General features: G+C 47.3%; 1 protein-coding gene across 4 annotated transcripts in view; it reads right to left on the bottom strand.

The window, feature by feature from the left end:
* LOC139409547 (WW domain containing transcription regulator 1) overlaps positions 1–26094 on the bottom strand; it is a 75230-nt gene extending 49136 nt beyond the window's left edge. Inside the window, exon 1 of one of the 4 annotated variants that reach the window (XM_071154856.1) lies at positions 24928–26094. In XM_071154856.1, the coding sequence (XP_071010957.1) occupies positions 24928–25331 (404 nt within the window). In that variant the 5' untranslated portion in view covers positions 25332–26094. The remainder of the gene's footprint in view (positions 1–24927) is intronic. The other 3 variants (XM_071154859.1, XM_071154857.1, XM_071154858.1) reach the window with 3 other exon arrangements.
* Positions 26095–26162: the final 68 nt, after the last annotated feature.

Consider the following 26162-nt stretch of genomic DNA (forward strand, 5'->3'; position numbering starts at 1 on the left):
GGGCTCTAACACAGAGACCGAGACACAGAGAGAGACACACAGAGACAGAGAGAGACACACAGAGACAGAGACACAGAGACCGAGACACAGAGACCGAGACACAGAGACCGAGACACAGAGAGACAGAGACACACAGAGACAGAGACACACAGACAGAGAGAGAGACACAGAGACAGAGAGAGAGAGACAGAGACACACAGAGACAGAGAGACACACACACACAGAGACAGAGAGAGAGACACAGAGACAGAGACACACAGAGACAGAGACAGAGAGAGAGAGACACAGAGACACAGAGAGACACAGAGAGACACAGAGACACACAGAGACACACAGAGACACACAGAGACACACAGAGACAGAGAGAGAGAGAGGAGAGACTTCGCTGGATGACAAATCAGATGCATCCATTGTCCTCAGAGAAGGCTAAATGTCTTTGAAACCTGATGAGATGAATTACAGTGGTTTGTTTTCCCACTAGGGCAGGAGACATCTAGACATGGTTAGTTCTTCTGGTGCTACCACCACCTTGGACATGATGAGAGAGAGGCCTTCAGAAGGGCAATTGTCAAGACCTCTCCTGATTCAGGGACTTTCTCCACAGCTCCAATATGTCATACATGCTCATCATCTATAAAAGCATCAAGAATAAAATAAAAATGTCGTCTTGGTAAAAATTTGCTAAAATAAAAAAAATCCTCAAAACAAATATAATACATAAGCAGTAGGAAGTCACGGCATCCCAAACCGCCACATCCCAAACCGCCACATCCCAAACCGCCACATCCCAAACCGCCACATCCCAAACCGCCACATCCCAAACCGCCACATCCCAAACCGCCACATCCCAAACCGCCACATCCCAAACCGCCACATCCCAAACCGCCACATCCCAAACCGCCACATCCCAAACCGCCACATCCCAAACCGCCACATCCCAAACCGCCACATCCCAAACCGCCACATCCCAAACCGCCACATCCTAAACCGCCACATCCCAAACCGCCACATCCCAAACCGCCACATCCCAAACCGCCACATCCCAAACCGCCACATCCCAAACCACCACATCAACCCTTCTGCTCTCTCTCCCTCCCTCCCTCCTTGACTAATCACAACAAAAAGTTCCCTGGCTGTGGTTGATGTGATCATGAGACATCCTGTACGAGCAGTAAGAGACACATCATTCAGGCTGTTCTTCTTCATTAGTCCTTAATGTGCCAGGCCTGGCACCCAGCCCAGTATGATAAACCAGTAAGACTGGCCCACCCCAGAACCCACTCTGGAGTCCAACAACAGACCGACTGTAATGGAAGACAGATACTGGATGTTAAGAGAGTCGCTCTCTCGCTCTCTTTTTCCTTACGCCTGTAGCACGCACACACTCCCTCAAGGAACCACTTCATTAGGAGGAGAGAACTCATGAATATCAAGATTACCACACTCAGAAGTAGCCCTGGGCTGTACAATGACCTCTCTATGTGTGTGTGTGTGTGTGTGTGTGTGTGTGTGTGTGTGTGTGTGTGAGAGAGAGATTCAGGCGTAGGAGAACGGATAGTAGTTTTACTTACCAATGGAATATTGACACTGACTATTTTAGGTTGTGAGTTTGTGTTTCTACATCAATGAACTAAGCAGGTGCTGTTTGGCTAAAGGAGTACTACAGAGGGCTGTGAGTGGTGGATTTTAGAGAGAGAGGGCTGTGAGTGGTGGATTTTAGAGAGAGAGGGCTGTGAGTGGTGGATTTTAGAGAGAGAGGGCTGTGAGTGGTGGATTTTAGAGAGAGAGGGCTGTGAGTGGTGGATTTTAGAGAGAGGGGGCTGTGAGTGGTAGATTTTAGAGAGAGAGGGCTGTGAGTGGTACATTTTAGAGAGAGAGGGCTGTGAGTGGTGGATTTTAGAGAGAGAGGGCTGTGAGTGGTGGATTTTAGAGAGAGAGGGCTGTGAGTGGTGGATTTTAGAGAGAGAGGGCTGTGAGTGGTGGATTTTAGAGAGAGAGGGCTGTGAGTGGTGGATTTTAGAGAGAGGGGGCTGTGAGTGGTGGATTTTAGAGAGAGGGGTGGATTTTAGAGAGAGAGGGCTGTGAGTGGTGGATTTTAGAGAGAGAGGGCTGTGAGTGGTGGATTTTAGAGAGAGAGGGCTGTGAGTGGTGGATTTTAGAGAGAGAGGGCTGTGAGTGGTGGATTTTAGAGAGAGAGGGCTGTGAGTGGTGGATTTTAGAGAGAGAGGGCTGTGAGTGGTGGATTTTAGAGAGAGAGGGCTGTGAGTGGTGGATTTTAGAGAGAGAGGGCTGTGAGTGGTGGATTTTAGAGAGAGAGGGCTGTGAGTGGTGGATTTTAGAGAGAGAGGGCTGTGAGTGGTGGATTTTAGAGAGAGAGGGCTGTGAGTGGTGGATTTTAGAGAGAGAGGGCTGTGAGTGGTGGATTTTAGAGAGAGAGGGCTGTGAGCGGTGGATTTTAGAGAGAGAGGGCTGTGAGCGGTGGATTTTAGAGAGAGAGGGCTGTGAGCGGTGGATTTTAGAGAGAGAGGGCTGTGAGCGGTGGATTTTAGAGAGAGAGGGCTGTGAGCGGTGGATTTTAGAGAGAGAGGGCTGTGAGCGGTGGATTTTAGAGAGAGAGGGCTGTGAGTGGTGGATTTTAGAGAGAGAGGGCTGTGAGTGGTGGATTTTAGAGAGAGAGGGCTGTGAGTGGTGGATTTTAGAGAGAGAGGGCTGTGAGTGGTGGATTTTAGAGAGAGAGGGCTGTGAGTGGTGGATTTTAGAGAGAGAGGGCTGTGAGTGGTGGATTTTAGAGAGAGAGGGCTGTGAGTGGTGGATTTTAGAGAGAGAGGGCTGTGAGTGGTGGATTTTAGAGAGAGAGGGCTGTGAGTGGTGGATTTTAGAGAGAGGGGTGCTGTGAGTGGTGGATTTTAGAGAGAGGGGGCTGTGAGTGGTGGATTTTAGAGAGAGAGGGCTGTGAGTGGTGGATTTTAGAGAGAGAGGGCTGTGAGTGGTGGATTTTAGAGAGAGAGGGCTGTGAGTGGTGGATTTTAGAGAGAGAGGGCTGTGAGTGGTGGATTTTAGAGAGAGAGGGCTGTGAGTGGTGGATTTTAGAGAGAGGGGGCTGTGAGTGGTGGATTTTAGAGAGAGGGGCTGTGAGTGGTGGATTTTAGAGAGAGAGGGCTGTGAGTGGTGGATTTTAGAGAGAGAGGGCTGTGAGTGGTGGATTTTAGAGAGAGAGGGCTGTGAGTGGTGGATTTTAGAGAGAGAGGGCTGTGAGTGGTGGATTTTAGAGAGAGAGGGCTGTGAGTGGTGGATTTTAGAGAGAGGGCTGTGAGTGGTGGATTTTAGAGAGAGAGGGCTGTGAGTGGTGGATTTTAGAGAGAGAGGGCTGTGAGTGGTGGATTTTAGAGAGAGAGGGCTGTGAGTGGTGGATTTTAGAGAGAGAGGGCTGTGAGTGGTGGATTTTAGAGAGAGAGGGCTGTGAGTGGTGGATTTTAGAGAGAGAGGGCTGTGAGTGGTGGATTTTAGAGAGAGAGGGCTGTGAGTGGTGGATTTTAGAGAGAGAGGGCTGTGAGTGGTGGATTTTAGAGAGAGAGGGCTGTGAGTGGTGGATTTTAGAGAGAGAGGGCTGTGAGTGGTGGATTTTAGAGAGAGAGGACTGTGAGTGGTGGATTTTAGAGAGAGAGGGCTGTGAGTGGTGGATTTTAGAGAGAGAGGGCTGTGAGCGGTGGATTTTAGAGAGAGAGGGCTGTGAGCGGTGGATTTTAGAGAGAGAGGGCTGTGAGCGGTGGATTTTAGAGAGAGAGGGCTGTGAGCGGTGGATTTTAGAGAGAGAGGGCTGTGAGCGGTGGATTTTAGAGAGAGAGGGCTGTGAGCGGTGGATTTTAGAGAGAGAGGGCTGTGAGCGGTGGATTTTAGAGAGAGAGGGCTGTGAGCGGTGGATTTTAGAGAGAGAGGGCTGTGAGCGGTGGATTTTAGAGAGAGAGGGCTGTGAGCGGTGGATTTTAGAGAGAGAGGGCTGTGAGCGGTGGATTTTAGAGAGAGAGGGCTGTGAGCTGGTGGATTTTAGAGAGAGAGGGCTGTGAGTGGTAGATTTTAGAGAGAGAGGGCTGTGAGTGGTAGATTTTAGAGAGAGAGGGCTGTGAGTGGTGGATTTTAGAGAGAGAGGGCTGTGAGCGGTGGATTTTAGAGAGAGAGGGCTGTGAGCGGTGGATTTTAGAGAGAGAGGGCTGTGAGCGGTGGATTTTAGAGAGAGAGGGCTGTGAGCGGTGGATTTTAGAGAGAGAGGGCTGTGAGTGGTGGATTTTAGAGAGAGAGGGCTGTGAGTGGTGGATTTTAGAGAGAGAGGGCTGTGAGTGGTGGATTTTAGAGAGAGAGGGCTGTGAGTGGTGGATTTTAGAGAGAGAGGGCTGTGAGTGGTGGATTTTAGAGAGAGAGGGCTGTGAGCGGTGGATTTTAGAGAGAGAGGGCTGTGAGCGGTGGATTTTAGAGAGAGAGGGCTGTGAGCGGTGGATTTTAGAGAGAGAGGGCTGTGAGCGGTGGATTTTAGAGAGAGGGCTGTGAGCGGTGGATTTTAGAGAGAGAGGGCTGTGAGCGGTGGATTTTAGAGAGAGAGGGCTGTGAGCGGTGGATTTTAGAGAGAGAGGGCTGTGAGCGGTGGATTTTAGAGAGAGAGGGCTGTGAGCGGTGGATTTTAGAGAGAGAGGGCTGTGAGCGGTGGATTTTAGAGAGAGAGGGCTGTGAGCGGTGGATTTTAGAGAGAGAGGGCTGTGAGCGGTGGATTTTAGAGAGAGAGGGCTGTGAGCGGTGGATTTTAGAGAGAGAGGGCTGTGAGCGGTGGATTTTAGAGAGAGAGGGCTGTGAGCGGTGGATTTTAGAGAGAGAGGACTGTGAGCGGTGGATTTTAGAGAGAGAGGACTGTGAGCGGTGGATTTTAGAGAGAGAGGACTGTGAGCGGTGGATTTTAGAGAGAGAGGGCTGTGAGCGGTGGATTTTAGAGAGAGAGGGCTGTGAGCGGTGGATTTTAGAGAGAGAGGGCTGTGAGCGGTGGATTTTAGAGAGAGAGGGCTGTGAGCGGTGGATTTTAGAGAGAGAGGGCTGTGAGCGGTGGATTTTAGAGAGAGAGGGCTGTGAGCGGTGGATTTTAGAGAGAGAGGGCTGTGAGCGGTGGATTTTAGAGAGAGAGGGCTGTGAGCGGTGGATTTTAGAGAGAGAGGGCTGTGAGCGGTGGATTTTAGAGAGAGAGGGCTGTGAGTGGTGGATTTTAGAGAGAGAGGGCTGTGAGTGGTTGATTTTAGAGAGAGAGGGCTGTGAGTGGTAGATTTTAGAGAGAGAGGGCTGTGAGTGGTTGATTTTAGAGAGAGAGGGCTGTGAGTGGTGGATTTTAGAGAGAGAGGGCTGTGAGTGGTTGATTTTAGAGAGAGAGGGCTGTGAGTGGTGGATTTTAGAGAGAGAGGGCTGTGAGTGGTGGATTTTAGAGAGAGAGGGCTGTGAGTGGTTGATTTTAGAGAGAGAGGGCTGTGAGTGGTGGATTTTAGAGAGAGAGGGCTGTGAGTGGTGGATTTTAGAGAGAGAGGGCTGTGAGTGGTGGATTTTAGAGAGAGAGGGCTGTGAGTGGTGGATTTTAGAGAGAGAGGGCTGTGAGTGGTGGATTTTAGAGAGAGAGGGCTGTGAGTGGTGGATTTTAGAGAGAGAGGGCTGTGAGTGGTGGATTTTAGAGAGAGAGGGCTGTGAGTGGTTGATTTTAGAGAGAGAGGGCTGTGAGTGGTTGATTTTAGAGAGAGAGGGCTGTGAGTGGTTGATTTTAGAGAGAGAGGGCTGTGAGTGGTTGATTTTAGAGAGAGAGGGCTGTGAGTGGTTGATTTTAGAGAGAGAGGGCTGTGAGTGGTGGATTTTAGAGAGAGAGGGCTGTGAGTGGTGGATTTTAGAGAGAGAGGGCTGTGAGTGGTTGATTTTAGAGAGAGAGGGCTGTAAGTGGTTGATTTTAGAGAGAGAGGGTTGTGAGTGGTTGATTTTAGAGAGAGAGGGTTGTGAGTGGTTGATTTTAGAGAGAGAGGGCTGTGAGTGGTTGATTTTAGAGAGAGAGGGCTGTGAGTGGTGGATTTTAGAGAGAGAGGACTGTGAGTGGTGGATTTTAGAGAGAGAGGACTGTGAGTGGTGGATTTTAGAGAGAGAGGGTTGTGAGTGGTGGATTTTAGAGAGAGAGGGTTGTGAGTGGTAGATTTTAGAGAGAGAGGACTGTGAGTGGTGGATTTTAGAGAGAGAGGGCTGTGAGTGGTTGATTTTAGAGAGAGAGGGCTGTGAGTGGTTGATTTTAAAGAGAGAGGGCTGTGAGTGGTTGATTTTAGAGAGAGAGGGCTGTGAGTGGTTGATTTTAGAGAGAGGGAGCAGTCTTTCTCCTATACTCGGTTAGTAGTGGTTAAACTAATTTTGCGTTTCTGCCGAGACGCACTTTAAAGATCCGAGTGACAAGTTCTGTACCTTCCTCAGATTGCTAGTTAGCTTTTGTGATTTCTCAGCCAAAGTAATCCTGGAAGTGTAGCCAACTAGGGTAGCGTGATGTCAACCTTTCCCATCGTGATTATGTACTCTTAAAACATTGTGATATACAAAATGGTACCCCCCCAAACAAAAATAAAAAGTTGAAAATGATGCACGCATGCAACGGGAGGAACGAGATATATTACGAGATTTACAAAATATATTTAGTGGAGCCAAATCTTTTCTAGTAGCCTATTCCACTCTGTGGAAAGGAAGACCTGTGTGGGCCTGTGTGTGTGGGCATGTCTGTGTGGGCCTGTGTGTGTGGGTCTGTCTGTGTGGGCCTGTGTGTGTGCCTGTCTGTGTGGGCCTGTCTGTGTGGGCCTGTCTGTGTGGGCCTGTCTGTGTGGGCCTGTCTGTGTGTGCTGAAGACCTGTGTAGGCATGTCTGTGTGGGCATGTCTGTGTGTGCTGAAGACCTGTGTGGGCATGTCTGTGTGTGCCTGTCTGTGTGGGCCTGTCTGTGTGGGCCTGTCTGTGTGGGTCTGTCTGTGTGTGCTGAAGACCTGTGTGGGCATGTCTGTGTGGGCATGTCTGTGTGGGCATGTCTGTGTGGGCATGTCTGTGTGGGCATGTCTGTGTGTGCTGAAGACCTGTGTGGGCATGTCTATGGTGCCCGGAATGTGCAAATGGAGCGAGTGACAGTCAACAAGCCTCACTGACTGTCTTGTGATGGGGGTTGTAAAATCGTCATGAGCTGCAGAGAACAACTCTGCTGTCCTCACAACTGGATAACTATCAGCTAAAATGAGTATTTTTGCCTCATCCTCCTCTCTTATTAGGCCTAGTGTAGAAGGTAGGTTGCACAACGCTAGAATAATACAGAAATATATATTTTTGTAAAACTTTATTTAACTAGGCAAGTCAGTCAGTGCTCTTACCGCTAGGCTAGCTGCTCTTACCGCTAGGCTACCTGCTCTTACCGCTAGGCTACCTGCTCTTACCGCTAGGCTACCTGCTCTTACCGCTAGGCGACCTGCTCTTACCGCTAGGCTACCTGCTCTTACCGCTAGGCTACCTGCTCTAACCGCTAGGCTACCTGCTCTAACCGCTAGGCTACCTGCTCTAACCGCTAAGCTACCTGCTCTTACCGCTAGGCTACCTGCTCTAACCGCTAGGCTACCTGCTCTAACCGCTAGGCTACCTGCTCTAACCGCTAGGTTACCTGCCGCCCCTCGTTTCCTCAGCTGTAGCCAGTTCTCTTTAGACTTCTCATTACATTTTTTTCATCTTGGGATTGTTTGCTCAATTTTACTGCTTGTGGCCTGAAATATAATTCGTAATTCAAAATAAAAGTTGTGATGAAGAATAGCATAAACTCCTGATTTACATAATGGTTCCCATTTAAAACCAGCAACTTTAGGACATTAAAGTTATGAAAATAAAGTGTTTATTTTGTCTTAATGCTTTTATGATATTTCAATTAGTAGGATTAAGCTTTTAGCAAGGAAAGATTTTGGTTGTTGTTTCCCAGCCTAGCAACATGAATGCATAATTACTGTCATATAATGCTTTGCTCAACTGTAAGGTTTCTTCAAATTTCTCATTTGATATGTCCATCTTGCGATGGGCTGTTTATTCCAACTCTCTCATTGTTACCTTAGGCCTACCGTTATTTGTAGGTTATTCAAAAACAACAACTTTCTGAGAAAATCTAACGTATCTAACAGAGTTCTAGACTTCATTGGCTGGAAGAAATTATCCGCTATTAGAGAGAAAAACCAGAATTATTATTTTTATTTTTTTTAAAAGGTGAAACTTGGCCATGTTTACATTGTTCTCTTACATTCTGTAAATATAAACATATTTATTGAAATAAGCCATAGCAAATAGGAATATAGGCAATTTACTAGGAATGTCACCTATGCAATACCCTGCTGTGGACTGCCCGACTCAGAACTGCACGAGGCCAGTCAAGTTGAAATAGGTTGGGTATCATCTGTCACATCAAACGATGGCCGTCACTATTGACGATGGCTGTCAATCATCCTATATAGATGACACTATGGTAATATCACCTGACCCTATTGATAGATGTAATAATTGCTAGCTAAAAACACCGCAACGTTACGCTATCATAATTTCTAGGGTGGTTAATATAGAATTGGCTGGTGTTGTCATTGAGATCAACATTTTTTTTTTTAACTGTCCGATGAGTTTAAAACAGGACATCATTTCATTTGAATGCTTTTTGGAGTAGAATGTCCTTTAAATTATTATTATTATTTGTTTTAAAGTCACCAGAAGTGATCTTCTCACAGTCGTTAAAAATAAATAACCGGGGGCATGCCACCCCCACCCCCCTCCCCTCACTGAGAAAGAAAGGAGGCAGCTCCACATTTTCCACGTTACTGTGACAACGTAGCATTAACACCCCAACATGAACATAAAACATAGTCCTCCAACAAACTGAATGGTTAACTGGTGTGTGAGAGAGAGAGGTCTCAAACAGTCTCAGGTCTCAAACTGTTCGGGTAACTTCTGTTAAAAGTATTACACTGACTGGACTGACTTAACTGAAGTATGTGTGGCACACTACTAATGGACGTGGCAGCCCCGTGACATCAGTGATTGAAGTTTCCCTGGCAGCTAGGTGCAATTCCAGGTCTGGAGGGCTGGGGGTGAACGAAAGACAGAGATGGTGAGAGACCCAGACAGACAGGACAGTCTGGAAAAGCACTCGCATGGAAAACACTCAGAAAGTGAGAGAGAGAGAACGGGGGCTAGAAGGGGCTTGAGTGGGAGAGAATGACTGAAAAGAGGCTGTAGATGGAGATAAATGATGGCACGCAGGGAAACGGCTGGCTAGGTGGCAGGCAGGGAAACGGCTGGCTCGGTGGCAGGCAGGGAAACGGCTGGCTCGGTGGCAGGCAGGCAGGGAAACGGCTGGCTCGGTGGCACACACAGGCTCTCCTCTTCCAGGATAAAGAGACCAGTGTCTGCTGGCTGATCCTGGACCAGAACACCAGGAGTGACTAATATATATATATATATATATATATATCATGATGCTAGATCTACTACAACAGTGGCATCATCCAGCGAAGCAACAGACTTCTGTTGCTATGAAGTCAGTCTTCTCCATCCCAGCACAACTGAAGCACAACTCCTTCAACCCCTTCTCCTGTGCTTCAATCTATACATCACAACACCCAAGTGTCACAAAGAAACATTTTACCCCGACAACAGACTGGCAGTAGCACCCCTCACACTGCCCCGACAATGTCGTAGGACACAAACCTCTTTCTCTGCGTCTGTCCAGTGACGGGCCAAATCAAATCAGTGGACAGATAAGTCTAATGCCCTCCTGTACAAAGCAGCCATTGTTATTAATCCTACAGCAGACATGAGAATGAACTATGGCTCCACCATACTAGTCTGTCTATCCACCTCCCTCTACAGGCACTTTCAGGAGGAATATTTGGCATGCAGAAGGAGGGGAGTATGTCAGTGTGTATGCGTGTGTGTGTGTGGGGGGGTGTCTATAGAGTTTCACCCAACTCTTTCATCCCTTTTCAAATTATGTTTATCTTGTGGAACAGAGTGTCCTGTGCATGGCCCATCTTTGACTTCCGCAAGAAGAATGAAAAACAAATCTGTTCTCTCCCCTTGTGGGGAGAGAGTGGGACAACAGCCTGCTTTCAGCCGCTTATGGAACGAATTAGAATTATAATATCAATAAAAAATTAGGAATGGTTGCCGTCAAACCTCTCCCTCTTCTGCTGCACTTAGCCACTGCGATCATGCAACTGCACCACGGGAAGAACCAGCTGGAGAATAACAGAGGTGGATGATGGGTAAAAGGTTGTGTTGGCAGGAGAAGCAATGCAAGGACATTTTAAGAATATGTAATGCCTCAGCTGGTGATCGAGAGAGAAAGCCATTGTTGTCATTTCCCAAACCCCCCTGGCCTTGAGGAGAGAGAAGAACCCGAGGAACAGACAGGAAAACGAAAAGGGACAGAGAGGAGAGGATAAGTTGTAAAAGCAGAAGTCGTGGTTGTAAGAAGGAGAGGAGGTAAGAAGAGTGGCGTGGTTATTGTAAGGGTCTGGGTGTAATCAGGGTATATGATCAATGTGGTAGGAAGGAAGTAGGGCCTAACCTGCAGGCTGGCTGCTATGTAGACATATCCTTTCTTACTTTACACCCAGGCAGGTAGCAGCCAAGGCTGGTAATGTAGGTACGCATCACTCTGTCATTATGGGTGAAGGACACTGACAGCAGAGCAACTGAAATTTGTCTGATTTTTTTTATACCTTTATTTAACTAGACAAGTCAGTTAAGAACAAATACTTATTTACCATGACGGCCTACCAAAAGGCAAAAAGCCTCCTGCGGAGACGGGGGCTGGGATCCTTTAAAAAATATATATAGGACAAAAACACAACACAACGAGAAACCTAAGACAACAACACAGCATGGCAGCAACACAACATGGCAGCAACACAACATGGCAGCAACACAACATGGCAGCAACACAACATGGCAACAACAACATGGCAGCAACACAACATGGCAGCAACACAACATGACAACAACAACATGGCAGCAACACAACATGACAACAACAACATGGCAGCAACACAACATGATAGCAACACAACATGGCAGCAACACAACATGACAACAACAACATGGCAGCAACACAACATGGCAGCAACACAACATGATAGCAACACAACATGGCAGCAACACAACATGACAACAACAACATGGCAGCAACACAACATGGCGACAACAACAACATGGCAGCAACACAACATGGCAGCAACACAACATGATAGCAACAACATGGCAGCAACACAACATGGTAGCAGTACAAAACATGGTACAAACATTATTGGGTACAGACAACAGCGCAAAGGGCAAGAAGATAGAGACAACAATACATCACACAAAGCAACCACAACTGTCAGTAAGATTGATTGAGTATTTGAATTAAGAGATTGAGATAAAACTGTTCGGTTTGAGTGTTTGTTGCAGCTCGTTCCAGTCGCTAACTGCAGCAAACTGAAAAGACGAGTGACCCAGGGATGTGTGTTCTTTGGGGACCTTTAACAGAATGTGACTGTCCGAACGGGTGTTGTATGTGGAAGATGAGGGCTGCAGTAGGTATCTCAGATAGGGGGGGGGGGAAGTGAGGCCTAAGAGGGTTTTATAAATCAGCATCAACCAGTGTGTCTTGCGTTGGGATACCGAGCAGAAATTACATTAAGAAGCATTTTAGATCTGAGTTTACAAAACACAGCAAGAGATTTCTTAATACGTTTTACATTTATTTCATGCAGGAAAAAAGGCAGAACACTGCTCCTCCCCCCTCTTCTCCGAGCAGAGCAGGCCCGTTGCCCTAGAGACTCCCGACTCCACACAGACACTGCGTGTACACATGCTGCTCCAGACCCACTACTGTTCTTCCTTCAGACAAGCGTGCGTCAAAACTTTGTTCATTTGCATAAATGTCTATCGTTCACATTCGCTTTAAAAATGTCCAAACTCACCAAAAATGACATGACATTCGGTAGCTCCTACCTATATGTATAACTGTCTTTGCAATTCCTTTATTTTCGTTTGTGCTCGTTAGCATATGTAGCTAGCAGCCTCCGTGGAAATTCACTATTGCTTGTGCTCATTTTGTTAGCATTCTGGTAATAGACACAATGGACTTATCCTTGCATTTTTGGCACCCCCTTGTGTACTTGGCCAGTAATACCATAAATCCCAGGATTGTTTTTGTTTATTTAACTAGGTAAGTCAGGTGAGAACAAATTCTTATTTTCAATGAAGGCCTAGGAACAGTGGGTTAACTGCCTTGTTCAGGTGCAGAATTACAGATTTGTACCTTGTCAGCTCGAGGATTCGATCTTGCAACCTTTCGGTTACTAGTCCAATGCTCAAACCACTAGGTTACCCTGCCGACCCAATGAGAGAAGGACGGTAGGAACATCTGGATACAGCCCAACCCTAACATACCAATGCTGCTAGACAGTTTTATCAGACAGCCTTGGTTCTGATATATGAAATATGATGTGGTGTGAAAATCCCCAAAGCTGGCCCCCTGTCATCATCAGCTGGCCTCATTTCAGATGGGTAAAGAGAGATGTGGGTGAGATTCCATTAGCCTGCCCTCTCTATCCCTCGCTCTCTGGGGACGCGGTGGTGGCCCTTGCCCCCCGAGTGAGAGTGACCAGCGCCATTCACAACTCCAACCTGTCACAGAGCGGAATGTGGCGGCATTCATTCTGCTTGACTTGAGATCAGACACGCAGCAAATTCCTCTCCAGAAGCCGCTGTGTCTCCGCGATTCCATCAAGGCGTTCCTGGGGGACAAAAGGCATTAAGCTCATGCTTTGCTTGCCCCCCCCCCCCTCAAGTGGACCAATGATTGAGCAATGCATCACACCCCAGTGAATTAGGGTGACCCCCCTCATGCCAATACAAACTCCCCATTACCTCCGCACACCCCTAGCACGACGCTGTGGCAAGCAGTAGCAGTGTAGTCGCCTGGGCCTGGTGGATGGAATAGCAGTGGTATAGAATAGAGGCTCAGTGCAGAGGGCTGCTAAAGCCTGGGGGAACAATACACACACATAACTAACTACTGTTCACATTCCTGGGGCCATGAATAGGCTGCGCGGAGGGAGACAGGGGGAGAGAACGAAAAGGAGAGGTAGGCTTGAGAGGGGGGAGGAGGCGGTCCTGGGAGACTAGAGTGAGTGAGTGAGTGAGTGAGTGAGTTTGCCCATTTATTTGTCCAGGCTCCACCCAGATACAGACACTCCCTCACTGACAGACTGCAGTCAGTGACAGAACATGTGTTTCTTTAGTGAGAGACCATGCATCACTTTCCTTAAAAAAAGCCTCAAGAGAGGTAGACGTTTTTTTTTAACAACAAACACTGAGCTATTTCAGGTTGTTATAAGTGTCAATGTTCTAGTCAGCCATTTTGAAGTCCTGAGGAATGCAGATCGTTTGTGAATAATTAGGCTGATTTAGTCTATTCTCTCTGTCATCACCTCAGAGCTGTCAAGGCTCCTTCAAAACCACTAGCTATTCTCTGGCTCCTCACACGCCGGAGTTATTTCCTCTCTCTAGCTTGCAACAGAAGACAGGCGCAGAGTGCACAATGTGAATCGTTGGCTCACTATAAACAGTTTATAACAAGTTATAAACAGACCAAACAAGTTATCAAATCTCACACCATCCCGCCATGTATCTTAACTAAAATGGTGTCATCATATTGGGGATAAATGGTTGTCTATTTTGTAAGGTACTGCGGCTGTCATTGGCCCAGTCAGACAGGAAGTCAAGTGGAAAGGAGGCAATCCGTTTGTTCCTCGGCTGTGCATGCGCCTTTGAAGTGAGTGAGTCATGTTTATTGTTTTGACTTTGTCAGAGCCCAGAGAGCCTTATGAGTCCCCTACAGCCAGTACCTCCCCCCTTCCCCCCCTCTCCAAACAATGACCATCTTCATATCCCGTGGACGCGCCATTTCTTTCAACTGCTTATTGGACGGGGGGGACGAGAGTGTACATGTTGGGATGGAAAGAGAGCGAGCGAGAGCGGGGATGGAGCGAGAGAGAAAGAGCGAGAGAGAGAGAAAGGGAAAAGAGAGAGAGAGAGAGAAAGAGAAAGGGAAAAGAGCGAGAGAGAGAGAAAGAGAAAGGGAAAAGAGCGAGAGAGAGAGAAAGGGAAAGGGAAAAGAGCGAGAGAGAGAGAAAGAGAAAGGGAAAAGAGCGAGAGAGAGAGCGGGAAAAGAGCGAGAGAGAGAGCGGGAAAAGAGCGAGAGAGAGAGCGGGAAAAGAGCAAGAGAGAGAGCGGGAAAAGAGCAAGAGAGAGGGGAAAGAGCAAGAGAGAGGGGAAAGAGCAAGAGAGAGGGGAAAGAGCAAGAGAGAGAGAGAGCGGGAAAAGAGAGAGAGAGAGGGGAAAGAGCGAGAGAGAGAGAGAAAGAGAGCGAGAGAGAGAGGTGTGTGTGGAGAAGAAGCAGAACATCACTGATGAAGGGTTACAGCTGCCTTCCATTAAGAGGCGTCCTGGTTAAGGTCACACACCACTTGCGTAGAACTCAACTCTCTCAGTATCAGATGACATATTTCAGATCGGAGTATTTTTTGTTTGCCAACAAACACATGTGTTTTTAATTTCTCAGTGTGCAGTAATCTAAATCACGGCTGAATCTCAGTACATATACATACATCCTGTGACATAGAAGATAGATCTGATCAAGTCAACTCCACAACTCAAGAGAGCAAGAGAGAAGAGCGAGAGAGGGGAAATTAGCAGGACAGACTAACTGTAAAGAAAGGGGAAACAAGTCCTGGGGAGGGAGCATGCCCCTCATTCTCACACGCAGGTTCCGGCAGGCTCTGTGTCTGGCCCATGGCCCATAAATAACAGGGCTGTTTCTATGGATTTGGGGGGGGGCACAGGAGAGAGAGCTGTGTCCTCAGCTGTTGTGTGGAGGAGACAGGAAGGGAGCTACAAAAGTCTGTCGACCTCAGTGAGATTATACTACATTCACACACACAGCTTTGTGCTGGCAGTCTACATTCCTCTCTTTCCCTCTGTAATTCATGCACTCTCTTTCCATCTCTGTTGTGGCTCACTTCCTTACTAATGTCTCTCTTTTTCCATCTCTGTTGTGGCTCACTTCCTTACTAATGTCTCACTTCCTTACTAATGTCTCACTCTTGCCCTCTCTTGTGGCTCACTTCCTTACTAATATCTCACTCTTTTTCCATCTCTGTTGTGGCTCACTTCCTTACTAATGTCTCACTCTTGCCCTCTCTGTTGTGGCTCACTTCCTTACTAATGTCTCACTCTTGCCCTCTCTGTTGTGGCTCACTTCCTTACTAATGTCTCACTCTTCCCCTCTCTGTTGTGGCTCACTTCCTTACTAATGTCTCACTCTTGCGGCTCACTTCCTTACTAATGTCTCACTCTTCCCCTCTCTGTTGAGGCTTACCTCCTTACTAATGTCTCACTCTTGCCCTCTCTGTTGTGGCTCACTTCCTTACTAATGTCTCACTCTTGCGGCTCACTTCCTTAATAATGTCTCACTCTTGCCCTCTCTGTTGTGAGGCTTACCTCCTTACTAATGTCTCACTCTTGCCCTCTCTGTTGTGGCTCACTTCCTTACTAATGTCTCACTCTTGCTCTCTCTGTTGTGGCTCACTTCCTTACTAATGTCTCACTCTTGCCCTCTCTGTTGTGGCTCACTTCCTTACTAATGTCTCACTCTTGCCCTCTCTGTTGTGGCTCACTTCCTTACTAATGTCTCACTTCCTTACTAATGTCTCACTTCCTTACTAATGTCTCACTCTTGCCCTCTCTGTTGTGGCTCACCTCCTTACTAATGTCTCACTCTTGCCCTCTCTGTTGTGGCTCACTTCCTTACTAATGTCTCACTCTTCCCCTCTCTGTTGTGGCTCACATCCTTAGTAATGTCTCACTCTTGCGGCTCACCTCCTTACTAATGTCTCACTCTTCCACTCTCTGTTGCGGCTCGCCTCCTTACTAATGTCTCACTCTTGCCCTCTCTGTTGTGGCTCACTTCCTTACTAATGTCTCACTCTTGCGGCTCACTTCCTTACTAATGTCTCACTCTCCTTCTGTTGACTACCTCCTTATGTCTCACTCTTGCCCTCTCTGTTGTGGCTCACTTCCTTACTAATGTCTCACTCTTGCGGCTCACTTCCTTACTAATGTCTCACTCTTGCCCTCTCTGTTGTGGCTCACCTCCTTACTAATGTCTCACTTCCTTACTAATGTCTTCACTTCCTTCCTTACTAATGTCTCACTCTTGCCCTCTCTGTTGTGGCTCACCTCCTTACTAATGTCTCACTTCCTTACTAATGTCTCACTCTTGCCCTCTCTGTTGTGGCTCACCTCCTTACTAATGTCTCACTTCCTTACTAATGTCTCACTCTTGCCCTCTCTGTTGTGGCTCACCTCCTTACTAATGTCTCACTTCCTTACTAATGTCTCACTTCCTTGCCTCACTCTTCCCTCTCTGTTGTGGCTCACCTCCTTACTAATGTCTCACTTCCTTACTAATGTCTCACTCTTGCCCTCTCTGTTGTGGCTCACCTCCTTACTAATGTCTCACTTCCTTACTAATGTCTCACTTCCTTACTAATGTCTCACTCTTGCCCTCTCTGTTGTGGCTCACCTCCTTACTAATGTCTCACTTCCTTACTAATGTCTCACTTCCTTACTAATGTCTCACTTCCTTACTAATGTCTCACTCTTGCCCTCTCTGTTGTGGCTCACCTCCTTACTAAATCACTCAAACGCCTGTCACTGTAGTTCTCACACATATAAAGTATCACAACCGGTGGATAAAAACAAGCGATATTGTCATGAATACTTTTAGCTAACATCTTGAGCGCCTTGCTCTTGGCTATAACACTTCCAACCTCCAGTTAAACTGCAGTAAGGAAACATATGTTCACTTGGTCTGTGTGTCCTCTTTGTGTTAGGACTCAATATGAAGGACTAACTAAACTACAGCCTTCTCCTCCGCTCTGCATTATTTGGTTGTTGCAAAGCGGCCATTTTGTTGTCCTGCTAAAAAAGGGTTCAACGCGGTCTGCGCAAAACGGAGCTGACGGTGGTCCGTTCGCATCACGTTCCCAAAACGTCTGCCGCACAAAATGCACATAGAAGTACATAAGAGAGTGACACAAACTGACCTCCATCGGCTCCGTATGCGTTAGACTGGGTAGACTTCAAAGCAAACCCAAGCCGTTCCTGTTCCTTTAAAGCCGAGAGGCCTGGACCTGAGCTGAGCTGAGACTGTTTCTTCTCTGAGCTCCAGCTCAGTAACCTCTGCTCAGATTCAGGGCCAGAGACAGAAACAAACCGGGGCCACAAACTCCGCTGGTTTTAAATTCAGCCCACATGACATTTCCTTCAACTTTAATTGCGTTCAATACAATGTATATCTGTAAGTCACGCAAGGCCAAAGTGCTGTGCAGCTCTCTGGAGCTACAAAGCCCTTCTTGTCCAAGAATAACCCCCATCAGCAGGAGAGGGGAGCGGCCCAAACGCCCGGCCGGCCAAACAAGCAGGTCTTCATGCTCGTCCAACTTACATATTGGGACAGGAAGTGGATCGAGCGTGTCCGCAGAGCCCAGGCCAGGCCTCAGCCAGGGCCATACAGAGCTGGCCTCCAGACTACACACAGAGCTGGCCTCCAGACTACACACAGAGCTGGCCTCCAGACTACACACAGAGCTGGCCTCCAGACTACACACAGAGCTGGCCTCCAGACTACACACAGAGCTGGCCTCCAGACTACACACAGAGCTGGCCTCCAGACTACACACAGAGCTGGCCTCCAGACTACACACAGAGCTGGCCTCCAGACTACACACAGAGCTGGCCTCCAGACTACACACAGAGCTGGCCTCCAGACTAGAAAGACGAGGCAGAGGGATCCAGCAGCATGTCTGCCTGTTTGCTTGGCTATCTGCTAACCGCCTGGCTGATTGATTGGCTAACTGGCTGGCTGACTGACTGGCTGCTTGGCTACCAGGCTTGACCAACATCTGTTCTGGCTGTTCCACAGCCGCTTCAGATCTATCTGTGTTGCAGACGTTGACATGCCTGTTACTTTGCAGCAGTACAGGCTATTGTTTTGGAATGTCTATTCCCTCACTCTGCGTGTGTACGACTCCCTAACATTCCACCCCCCTCCTCCCCCCTTCCTCCCTTTTGCCTAGAACAGACTGAGGCAGCAGAGAGCGAAAGAGGGAGAGAGGTAGAGAGAGCCTCATGGCCCCTGGCTTTGGGCCTCTACCTCCAGCCGAGTCTATGGGAGCAAAAGGGAGGAGGAGCAAGAGGGAGGAGGAGCAAGAGGGAGGAGGAGGGCGACTTAAATTTTTCCAAAACAACAGTTCAAGCAGTGACCAACGAGACAGCCGATTGGCTGCCTGTGCCTGGCACATGTAATATGTCACAGCTAGGTGGCTCATAGCATATGGAGACCCAGTGAAACTGACCTCCAGGTTAGTACACTAAAGGTTACAGACAAACAAAAGGCACTGGTGGCTGGGATGGACCAGGGTGCAGGAAACCAAAGACACGACAATCAACTGAACTCTACCTGGCTGCCTCAGTTTGGGTCCTGATAGTGACAAATACTGCCAAAATATCAGTCACTCTTCTGCCATTGGTAAGGAGTGCCCCTGTCCCAAGCCATAGAATGGCTAGCACAACACATTCCAAAACAATGACAACAAAGAATCCAAATTAGAACGTTATTGTCATGGAACATGTTGTGCCAACATGGATGCCAGTGTTCTGAGAATATCTGTGAGTGTGCTCCGACTGGGTCATGCTCCGACTCGGTCATGCTCCGTCTCGGTCATGCTCTTAGGATCTAGCCGTACCCTTCGTAAAAACAAATCGACACCAGCCAACCAGCCTTTTTACCAACAGACTGCTGGTCTGGTCCTAATTTCAGGCCCTAAAAACTCATACCATCCCAGGTTGAAGATAAACGTTTAGGACAAGAGGATTCTAATATCCCAGAATTGTTTGCATAAATGAGGAAGAACTCTAAACTAAGGGACCAGCGATGTTGCTCAGCAATGGCACTGGTTCCATGAATCTGTTTATTTTCTAAAGCTTCCACATGGTATCAATACATTGTGCTAACCTGGGTATCTTTAACCTAGTACCAATACCGATGACCTCTAACCTCAACAGCCACTTCCACTCCTCGACCCTGCCTTCCTGGTAGAACCCCCACCACCATCCACCTACCGCTTAACTGCCAGTCCAGCTTACAGGTGCAGAACAGACCTCACCCTGCCCATGTAGACCTACCTGAACATCCTCCCAGGACAGCCCTGGGAGAGCCCCACCCAGCCACCATTACACCCCCAGGCAAAGTTCAGCCTTTAGTTACACTTTGCAATTGCCCCCCACACACCCCACCCCACCCAGTCTCGCTCTCTCAGACTGAGCCACTAATAGTAAACTATTAAAAGAACTGAATAAACCTTTCAAATCACATCACCGTCCATCTTAGTGGTTTGCACCTGGTAGCTGGACAGGTAAGTAGAACTTTTAATGAGCTGGTTGGTCTACTCCAAGCAGTGGCTCGGAGTCTGTCCCTGTGGGTCCGTACATACATGATAGTGTGTATAAAAACACACACACACTTCTGGCAACAACTTCTCAGCCGGAACCTAAAAACTGCAATATATATATAAGACTTCTTGGGAGACCTGACCAAAATATAAATAGAAATATGAGTTATAGATCTGTCACTCATCGAAAGCAAGTCTAAGAATCGCTAGATATCTTACGTTCTATTGCTTCCTGTTATTATGTTTCGTTTTTGACATCTTTTACTTTGGGTTTTGTACACCAGCTTCAAACAGCTGAAAATGTCATTTTGGGGGGGGGTTATGGAAAATATATTTCACAGCAGTTTAGATGGTACAATTATTCCCTACAATACACTTGCTCGTTTTGTCACAAACTGAAACTAGGCGACCTTCTAGAATTTTGGCAACCAGGAAATCGCAGAACACACCTTTAAGAAGGCAGAACACTACAGGCTACATACTCTCGTTGCTGATTGGTCAAACCAATCACAACATGGCTGATATTAGTTATGCATTAATATTGGTAGTGCTCCTATGAATTTCAGCTACACCAAATTCCATTTACAACAGATTTACAGCAGATTAATGTGCTTCTGTTTGAAGCTCTTTGAAGACACTGCACCCATCATTAAATGGCAAACTCAGGCTTAATTACAGACTACCCTTATTCCCAATTATTTTGTAAGAACAAAACAAACAAAAACACACTATCCAAAACATTGAGGAATTCCCTAGTAAGAGCAGACACTCTGGTATGCAGTGAGACAGCCTTGTGATTGAGGCAGGCACACACACAGCCTTGAGTATGCAGACCAGATGAAAGCACTAAGAGATGCTCAGGGCCATGGTGTAAACTAGACAGCAGCAATGCTGGGGTCCATGTTTGTACATAAAGGGCTCCAAGCAGTAGAACTCAAGATAAAAGACAGGATTAAATACGGGCCGTGGAACGTCCGATTGAGCCGACATCTGCAGCATTGGCGTAGTGCCAGTGCCTTTAACGCGGGTCATAGCCGAAGAGGGGGCAAACAGATTGAGCCCCGGCCGAAGTCTCACCGTCGTTCTCTCCCGTCTTGACTTTCACCGCTGCCTCAATGTACCAGGACAGACTGTTCAAATCTCAGTCCCACCCCCAAACCCCTGTGCTAACTCAACCCAACAGAGAGAGAGAGAGAGACAGAGATTGGTTCAGCTAAACGCTGAATGACTTCTGCTCGTCTCTCAGCATCAATCGGGGGCAGCAGGGTAGCCTAGTGGTTAGAGCGTTGGACTAGTAACCGAGCTGACACGGTACAAATCTGTCGTTCTGCCCCTGAACAAGGCAGTTAACCCACGGTTCCTAGGCCGTCATTGAAAATAAGAATTAGTTCTTAACCGACTTGCCTAGTTAAATAAAGGGTAAATAAAATCACCTCTCGTCTAGTCCAGAGTCCAGTGAGGACACAGCCACCCACGCTGATCTCCCGCTCTCTGTTATCACTATCATTTACACTATCACTTCTTCTATCGCTCGCACGATCATTCTGTCACACAGACCATTATCAGTCACTTTACAGTAAGTTACTCTACTGTAAACCCACCCGAGGCACCGCTATATCAAGCCAGCGAGGCAACTCTTCCTCAGACCAGCTTGGGAACGCACGGTTAGGGGCTGGAACACTGTGGTTGGGGTGTAGAGTGGATGTCTATGAAGGGTCTCAGTCCACGGTAATGGGCTCCTGTTGCAGTGGCAGTGGGATGCGTTTGGACACGTTTCAATTGAGAGAAAATGGGAAAAGTGGGAGAGGTTGAGCGGGTGACACAATGCGTTAGTTTTACAGTTACCACTGGATTAAACTGGACCACCGCTCATTTAGCTCTGTTCACTGTCAATTGCACTAAGTACTAAATTCAATTGTGTCAGCTGTCGCGACATGCATTGTTTTCACAAGTGTGCAGGTGGGTGGGGAATGGGGGGAGGATAATAGATTAAATAATTGACTTGTGGAAACACACACACACACACACTGGGTGGATGTGAGAGAAGCACAAGACAGTAAGGATGTGTGACCTATGACCGGGGGCTACTGTCATCATGCAGGATTTCCTGCAGAGCCAAATGGCAGGACTCTAAAACCCAAGGTCCTATTCATTTGACGTTTATCCCATCCTTTGGGGGGGGGGGGCATTCTAATGTAAAGTCAAATTCCTGGAATAGAACACTGCAAAAAAAGTTCTGGAAAAAAAAAAAAATCATGCCTCAAAGAGCTTCAAAAGGCAGAAGGAGAGAAGATGGAGAGGCAGTGAAGCAGTGGCCTCCTTAACAAAGAGCTCAGAGTGAAACTTGCAGATCCAGCAGCCCCGGGCCAGCCAGGCAGACTTTGTTTTCCTGCCTGGTTAATTGCAGGGTGCGGTGGGGCTGGGGCTCCCAGCTTTGTTGCTGGTGACGGAGCCAACTGTGAAAACCTCTGCAGGAGCAGGCATGTTCACACCCCCGGTTGGGACCGAGAGAGAGGAGACACCTCCTGGAGCCTGGGGTTAGACTGCAGGCATTCCCTCCCTCTCCTACCCCTCTCCGCAGCTCCTACCCTTCTCTTCAGCTGCCAAAAAACAGCCTCAGCCGCTCCTTCTTTCCCTGCCTCCTCCCCTCTCTTTCCCTGCCTCCTCCCCTCTCTTTCCCTGCCTCCCCCCCTCTCTTTTTTCACGCCCTTCTCTTTCTCCCTGTTGTTTTCACCCTCCTTCCTCCCACTTGTCCAACCCCCTCACCTCGCTGTGTTTTTCCCCCACCCATCTAGCTAATGAACAGCCAGACCTCCTGATCAGTGCTCCCTCTGTTGTGTGGTAGTTCTCCTGATGGTCAGTCAGGATGCAGCCAGCCAGCCAGAACAGGCCAAACCTCTCTTTTTTAAGTTTAACTAGGCAAGTCAGTTAAGAACAAAATCCTATTTACAATGACGGCCTACACAGGCCAAACCCGAACGACGCTGGGCCAATTGCGCGCCGCCCTATGGGACTCCCAATCACGGCCAGTTGTGATACAGCTTGGAATCGAACCAGGGTGTCTGTAGTGACGCCTCTAGCACTGACATACAGTGCCTTAGACCGATGCGCCCACTCAGGAGCCCCGAGCTCTCTGCTTTACTTTTCAGCCCAATGGCTGCCTGTTTCCTGGGGAACACCCGCTCTGACAGCATTGTTATTCATAGTTTTACCTGGTCAGTTGGTGTTTAGCATGCTAGTAGATACACATAGACTTCGTCATTACGCTAAAGCTACTTAGCATTTTTTATTCATAGTTTTACCTGGTCAGTTGGTGTTTAGCATGCTAGTAGATACACATAGACTTCGTCATTATGCTAAAGCTACTTAGCATTTTTTATTCATAGTTTTACCTGGTCAGTTGGTGTTTAGCATGCTAGTAGATACACATAGACTTCGTCATTACGCTAAAGCTACTTAGCATTTTTTATTCATAGTTTTACCTGGTCAGTTGGTGTTTAGCATGCTAGTAGATACACATAGACTTCGTCATTATGCTAAAGCTACTTAGCATTGGCTTTGTGAATCTACCTCCAGTTTCCTTCATATTGGACACAGACATAAATGGTATCCACTGGTTCAGGGTTAGGCAACCCTGTCCCATGTACTGCAAGCTTTTGTTCCAACTAGGCACCATGCCTGACCAACTGAGATAATTAATCAGTTCAGTGATTGTCTGCGGCACTCCAGGACCAGGGTTGCCTACCCTGTACTAGTTCATCTGACTCTGGTGGTGAAGTAGATAAAGGGGACACTGCCAAAATCCCCAAGTATCCCTTTAATTAAGTTCATGTTAAAACAGATACCGATTACTTTTGGAGACAATGGGCACCAGGCTGTTGATACTGTACTGTTGAGTAATCTGGGAACAGAGGCTCAGTGTGTGAAAAAGGGTGTGTGAAGTTAATGTGTATGTTTTAGCACAGGGGCCCCCCTCTGCTGCCCCTGAGGCTGAACGGAGAGTAAACCCAGGGTGTGTTTTCTCACACCTTCTGTAATAACTATCCTTTTGGAGGACACCCTGCTGAGCTGACCCCTACCACACACACACACACTTCTGCCTTGGGTCAGGTAGCCATGGTGACCCCTACCACACACACACACACACACACACACACACACACACTTCTGCCTTGGGTCAGGTAGCCATGGTGACCCCTACCACACACACACTTCTGCCTTGGGTCAGGTAGCCATGGTGACCCCTGGGCCAGGGAAGAATGGGTCTGCCTGTTCGTCTAGGTCTTCACAGAGTGAAGAGTCGCAACACTCATTAGCATTGAGACTGACGGGTGTCTCCATCAGGAGAGATTGGGAGATACGAGCCAGCAGCACTGATAAGGTAATCACTTTCTTATCAAGGTGATCACAGGTAGGTGTGTGTGTTTAAAACAGGTGACAGAACAGAGCCTCTTCATTGATTTAAACACTGATATTTTCAGTCACACACACACACTTCAGTACAACGTGGGCATGTGCTGAGGTGAGAGATGAAAGGTCAGCGTGACACCTCAGTGTGAAAGACATCTATCTGCTGTTATTGTGTCTTGTCCCTGTGCATGGGTGAGGATAAGACACAGAAGATAACAGCCATTGTGGTTTAACCGGCTGGGGCTCAGAGAACGAAACCAAAGACAACTTCACTGCTGTTGCAAAACACACTAGACTAGAGGTGGTCTGTTATCACGTTGCCCATGGAGATTCGTCCCTTATTGAAATGGCAAAACTTTCCATTTAGTGTATTAAGAAGTTTTCATGTTATTATATGGCCTAGCACAAAACATTGAATAATTTTGGAAATAAGATTAATCTAAAACAAAAGCATTGGGGCCGTCGTGAAAAGTCACAGAGCACTAGGGGGCCACTGCAAGCACAGACAGGTACGACTCACATAAATGACTTGATGCTAGCTACAGGCCGTTTATATATTAGGTTAGACCTGTGTGAATAAGGGGATGGCATTATAAGGTTTAAGCTGACAGAGCCAAACAAAGACAAAAATCGTGTATTCTGTCAAATTTGCCACATAGGTGTTCAAAGGGGCCAATCGTTCAGCACAGTGATCTGAAGCTTTTGCGGTTACACTGATTTTTCACAGTCCACTTTATAAGTCTATCATTTCAGATGAACCGATGTCATCTGAAGTGAGTTTTACACCGACTGAACTTCAGATCTGTGGCGCTGTAAGGATTATGGAGTTTTGATTTATTGAAAGGACTGGTGACTTTACCGTGTGTGTTTTCTGTGGAATAAACAACAACAACAAAACTTACTTGAGAAAGTACTTCTGTCCGTTGGACGTGTAGGCCATCTCCCATCCAGGGGGCAGGGGCAACTCTTCGGCAACATCGAAAGACTGGTGGCGGATGTGCGAGTGATGTACCGGGCTTGGAGTTGGGTTGGCTCCCAATCCAATCTGTAAAGTTGCGGGCGAGGAATGTGACCGTACGTGTTGTACGGTGAGCCTGGGCGGGTGACTGCCCGAATCAGTGCTAGACTGTCGGGAGTGAGATCCAGAATCTGGCTCCTTGAAAAAAGAGTCGGGTAACATTTTTTTCCTCCATGAACTGGGTTTCGGGTTCATAACCGAATTAAAAAGCGCCTCGAGATCCGTATCCGAGTCCTGCGCGACATGGATAACTTGTTGTCCTGGCATTGGCTGAAGTGGGTTGCTCATTTTGTCTTAGTGTAAAAGTTAGAGCAATACAGAAAATATAAAAACGATTTAAAGTTGAGGCTTTAAACAAATATCAAACGTTGAGCCTTCTGAAGTAGGCCTAGGCTACTCTCAGGCAAACTTTTATAAACCCTCTGTGTGGACAAAAATAATTCACCTTTCTGCCGTCAAACTCGCAATAAAACTATTCTATTAGAGTAAGATAGAGAACAACTAAATGTGTCCCTACATGAGAAAAGTAATTTTAAATGTAGCTACTTTCCCTTTGCTCCGGCCAGTTCGGTAGATCTTGTTGCTCCTGTCCCAAAGTTTGTAAACTCAACTTTTCTACGACGCCTGTGTCAGCAGTCGCTCATGAATTATGCATGACCTCCGGCGCTCGAGGGGTTGCACCGTTTCAGGATTACTAAACAAATATCTCCCAATTTACAAACTATTGATGGCGGGTGTAACAATGACGCAAATGTTGAAATAGTTCAAACTCAACGCCACAAAGTTACGGAATAGAGTTGTTGCGAGATGGTTTTTGTAATAAATCACAGCTGCTTCTTTCCGTTTGGAGACGGCCCTGTGTTCTGCTCTAAACTAGTTATTTACTGAAATATAACAATTTAAGTAAAGTTAATCTAAAAATGTCGACTGGATGTTTGTGTTTTGAATGTTCTGTAGAAGATAATGACTTTTTTGGTGGAAAAAGAACAGCCGTGAAATCGTTTTGAATGTAGCCTTACGGATTGTCACACAACACCCCCAGTGTGGGTGTGAAAACATTAGCCTACCCATCTGTTGAATAACCATTTGAAATTTGAGCGCTTGGTGCCCCGCCCTAGA

The sequence above is a fragment of the Oncorhynchus clarkii genome, chromosome 5, assembly GCF_045791955.1.
Source record: "Oncorhynchus clarkii lewisi isolate Uvic-CL-2024 chromosome 5, UVic_Ocla_1.0, whole genome shotgun sequence".
NCBI lineage: Eukaryota > Metazoa > Chordata > Actinopteri > Salmoniformes > Salmonidae > Oncorhynchus > Oncorhynchus clarkii.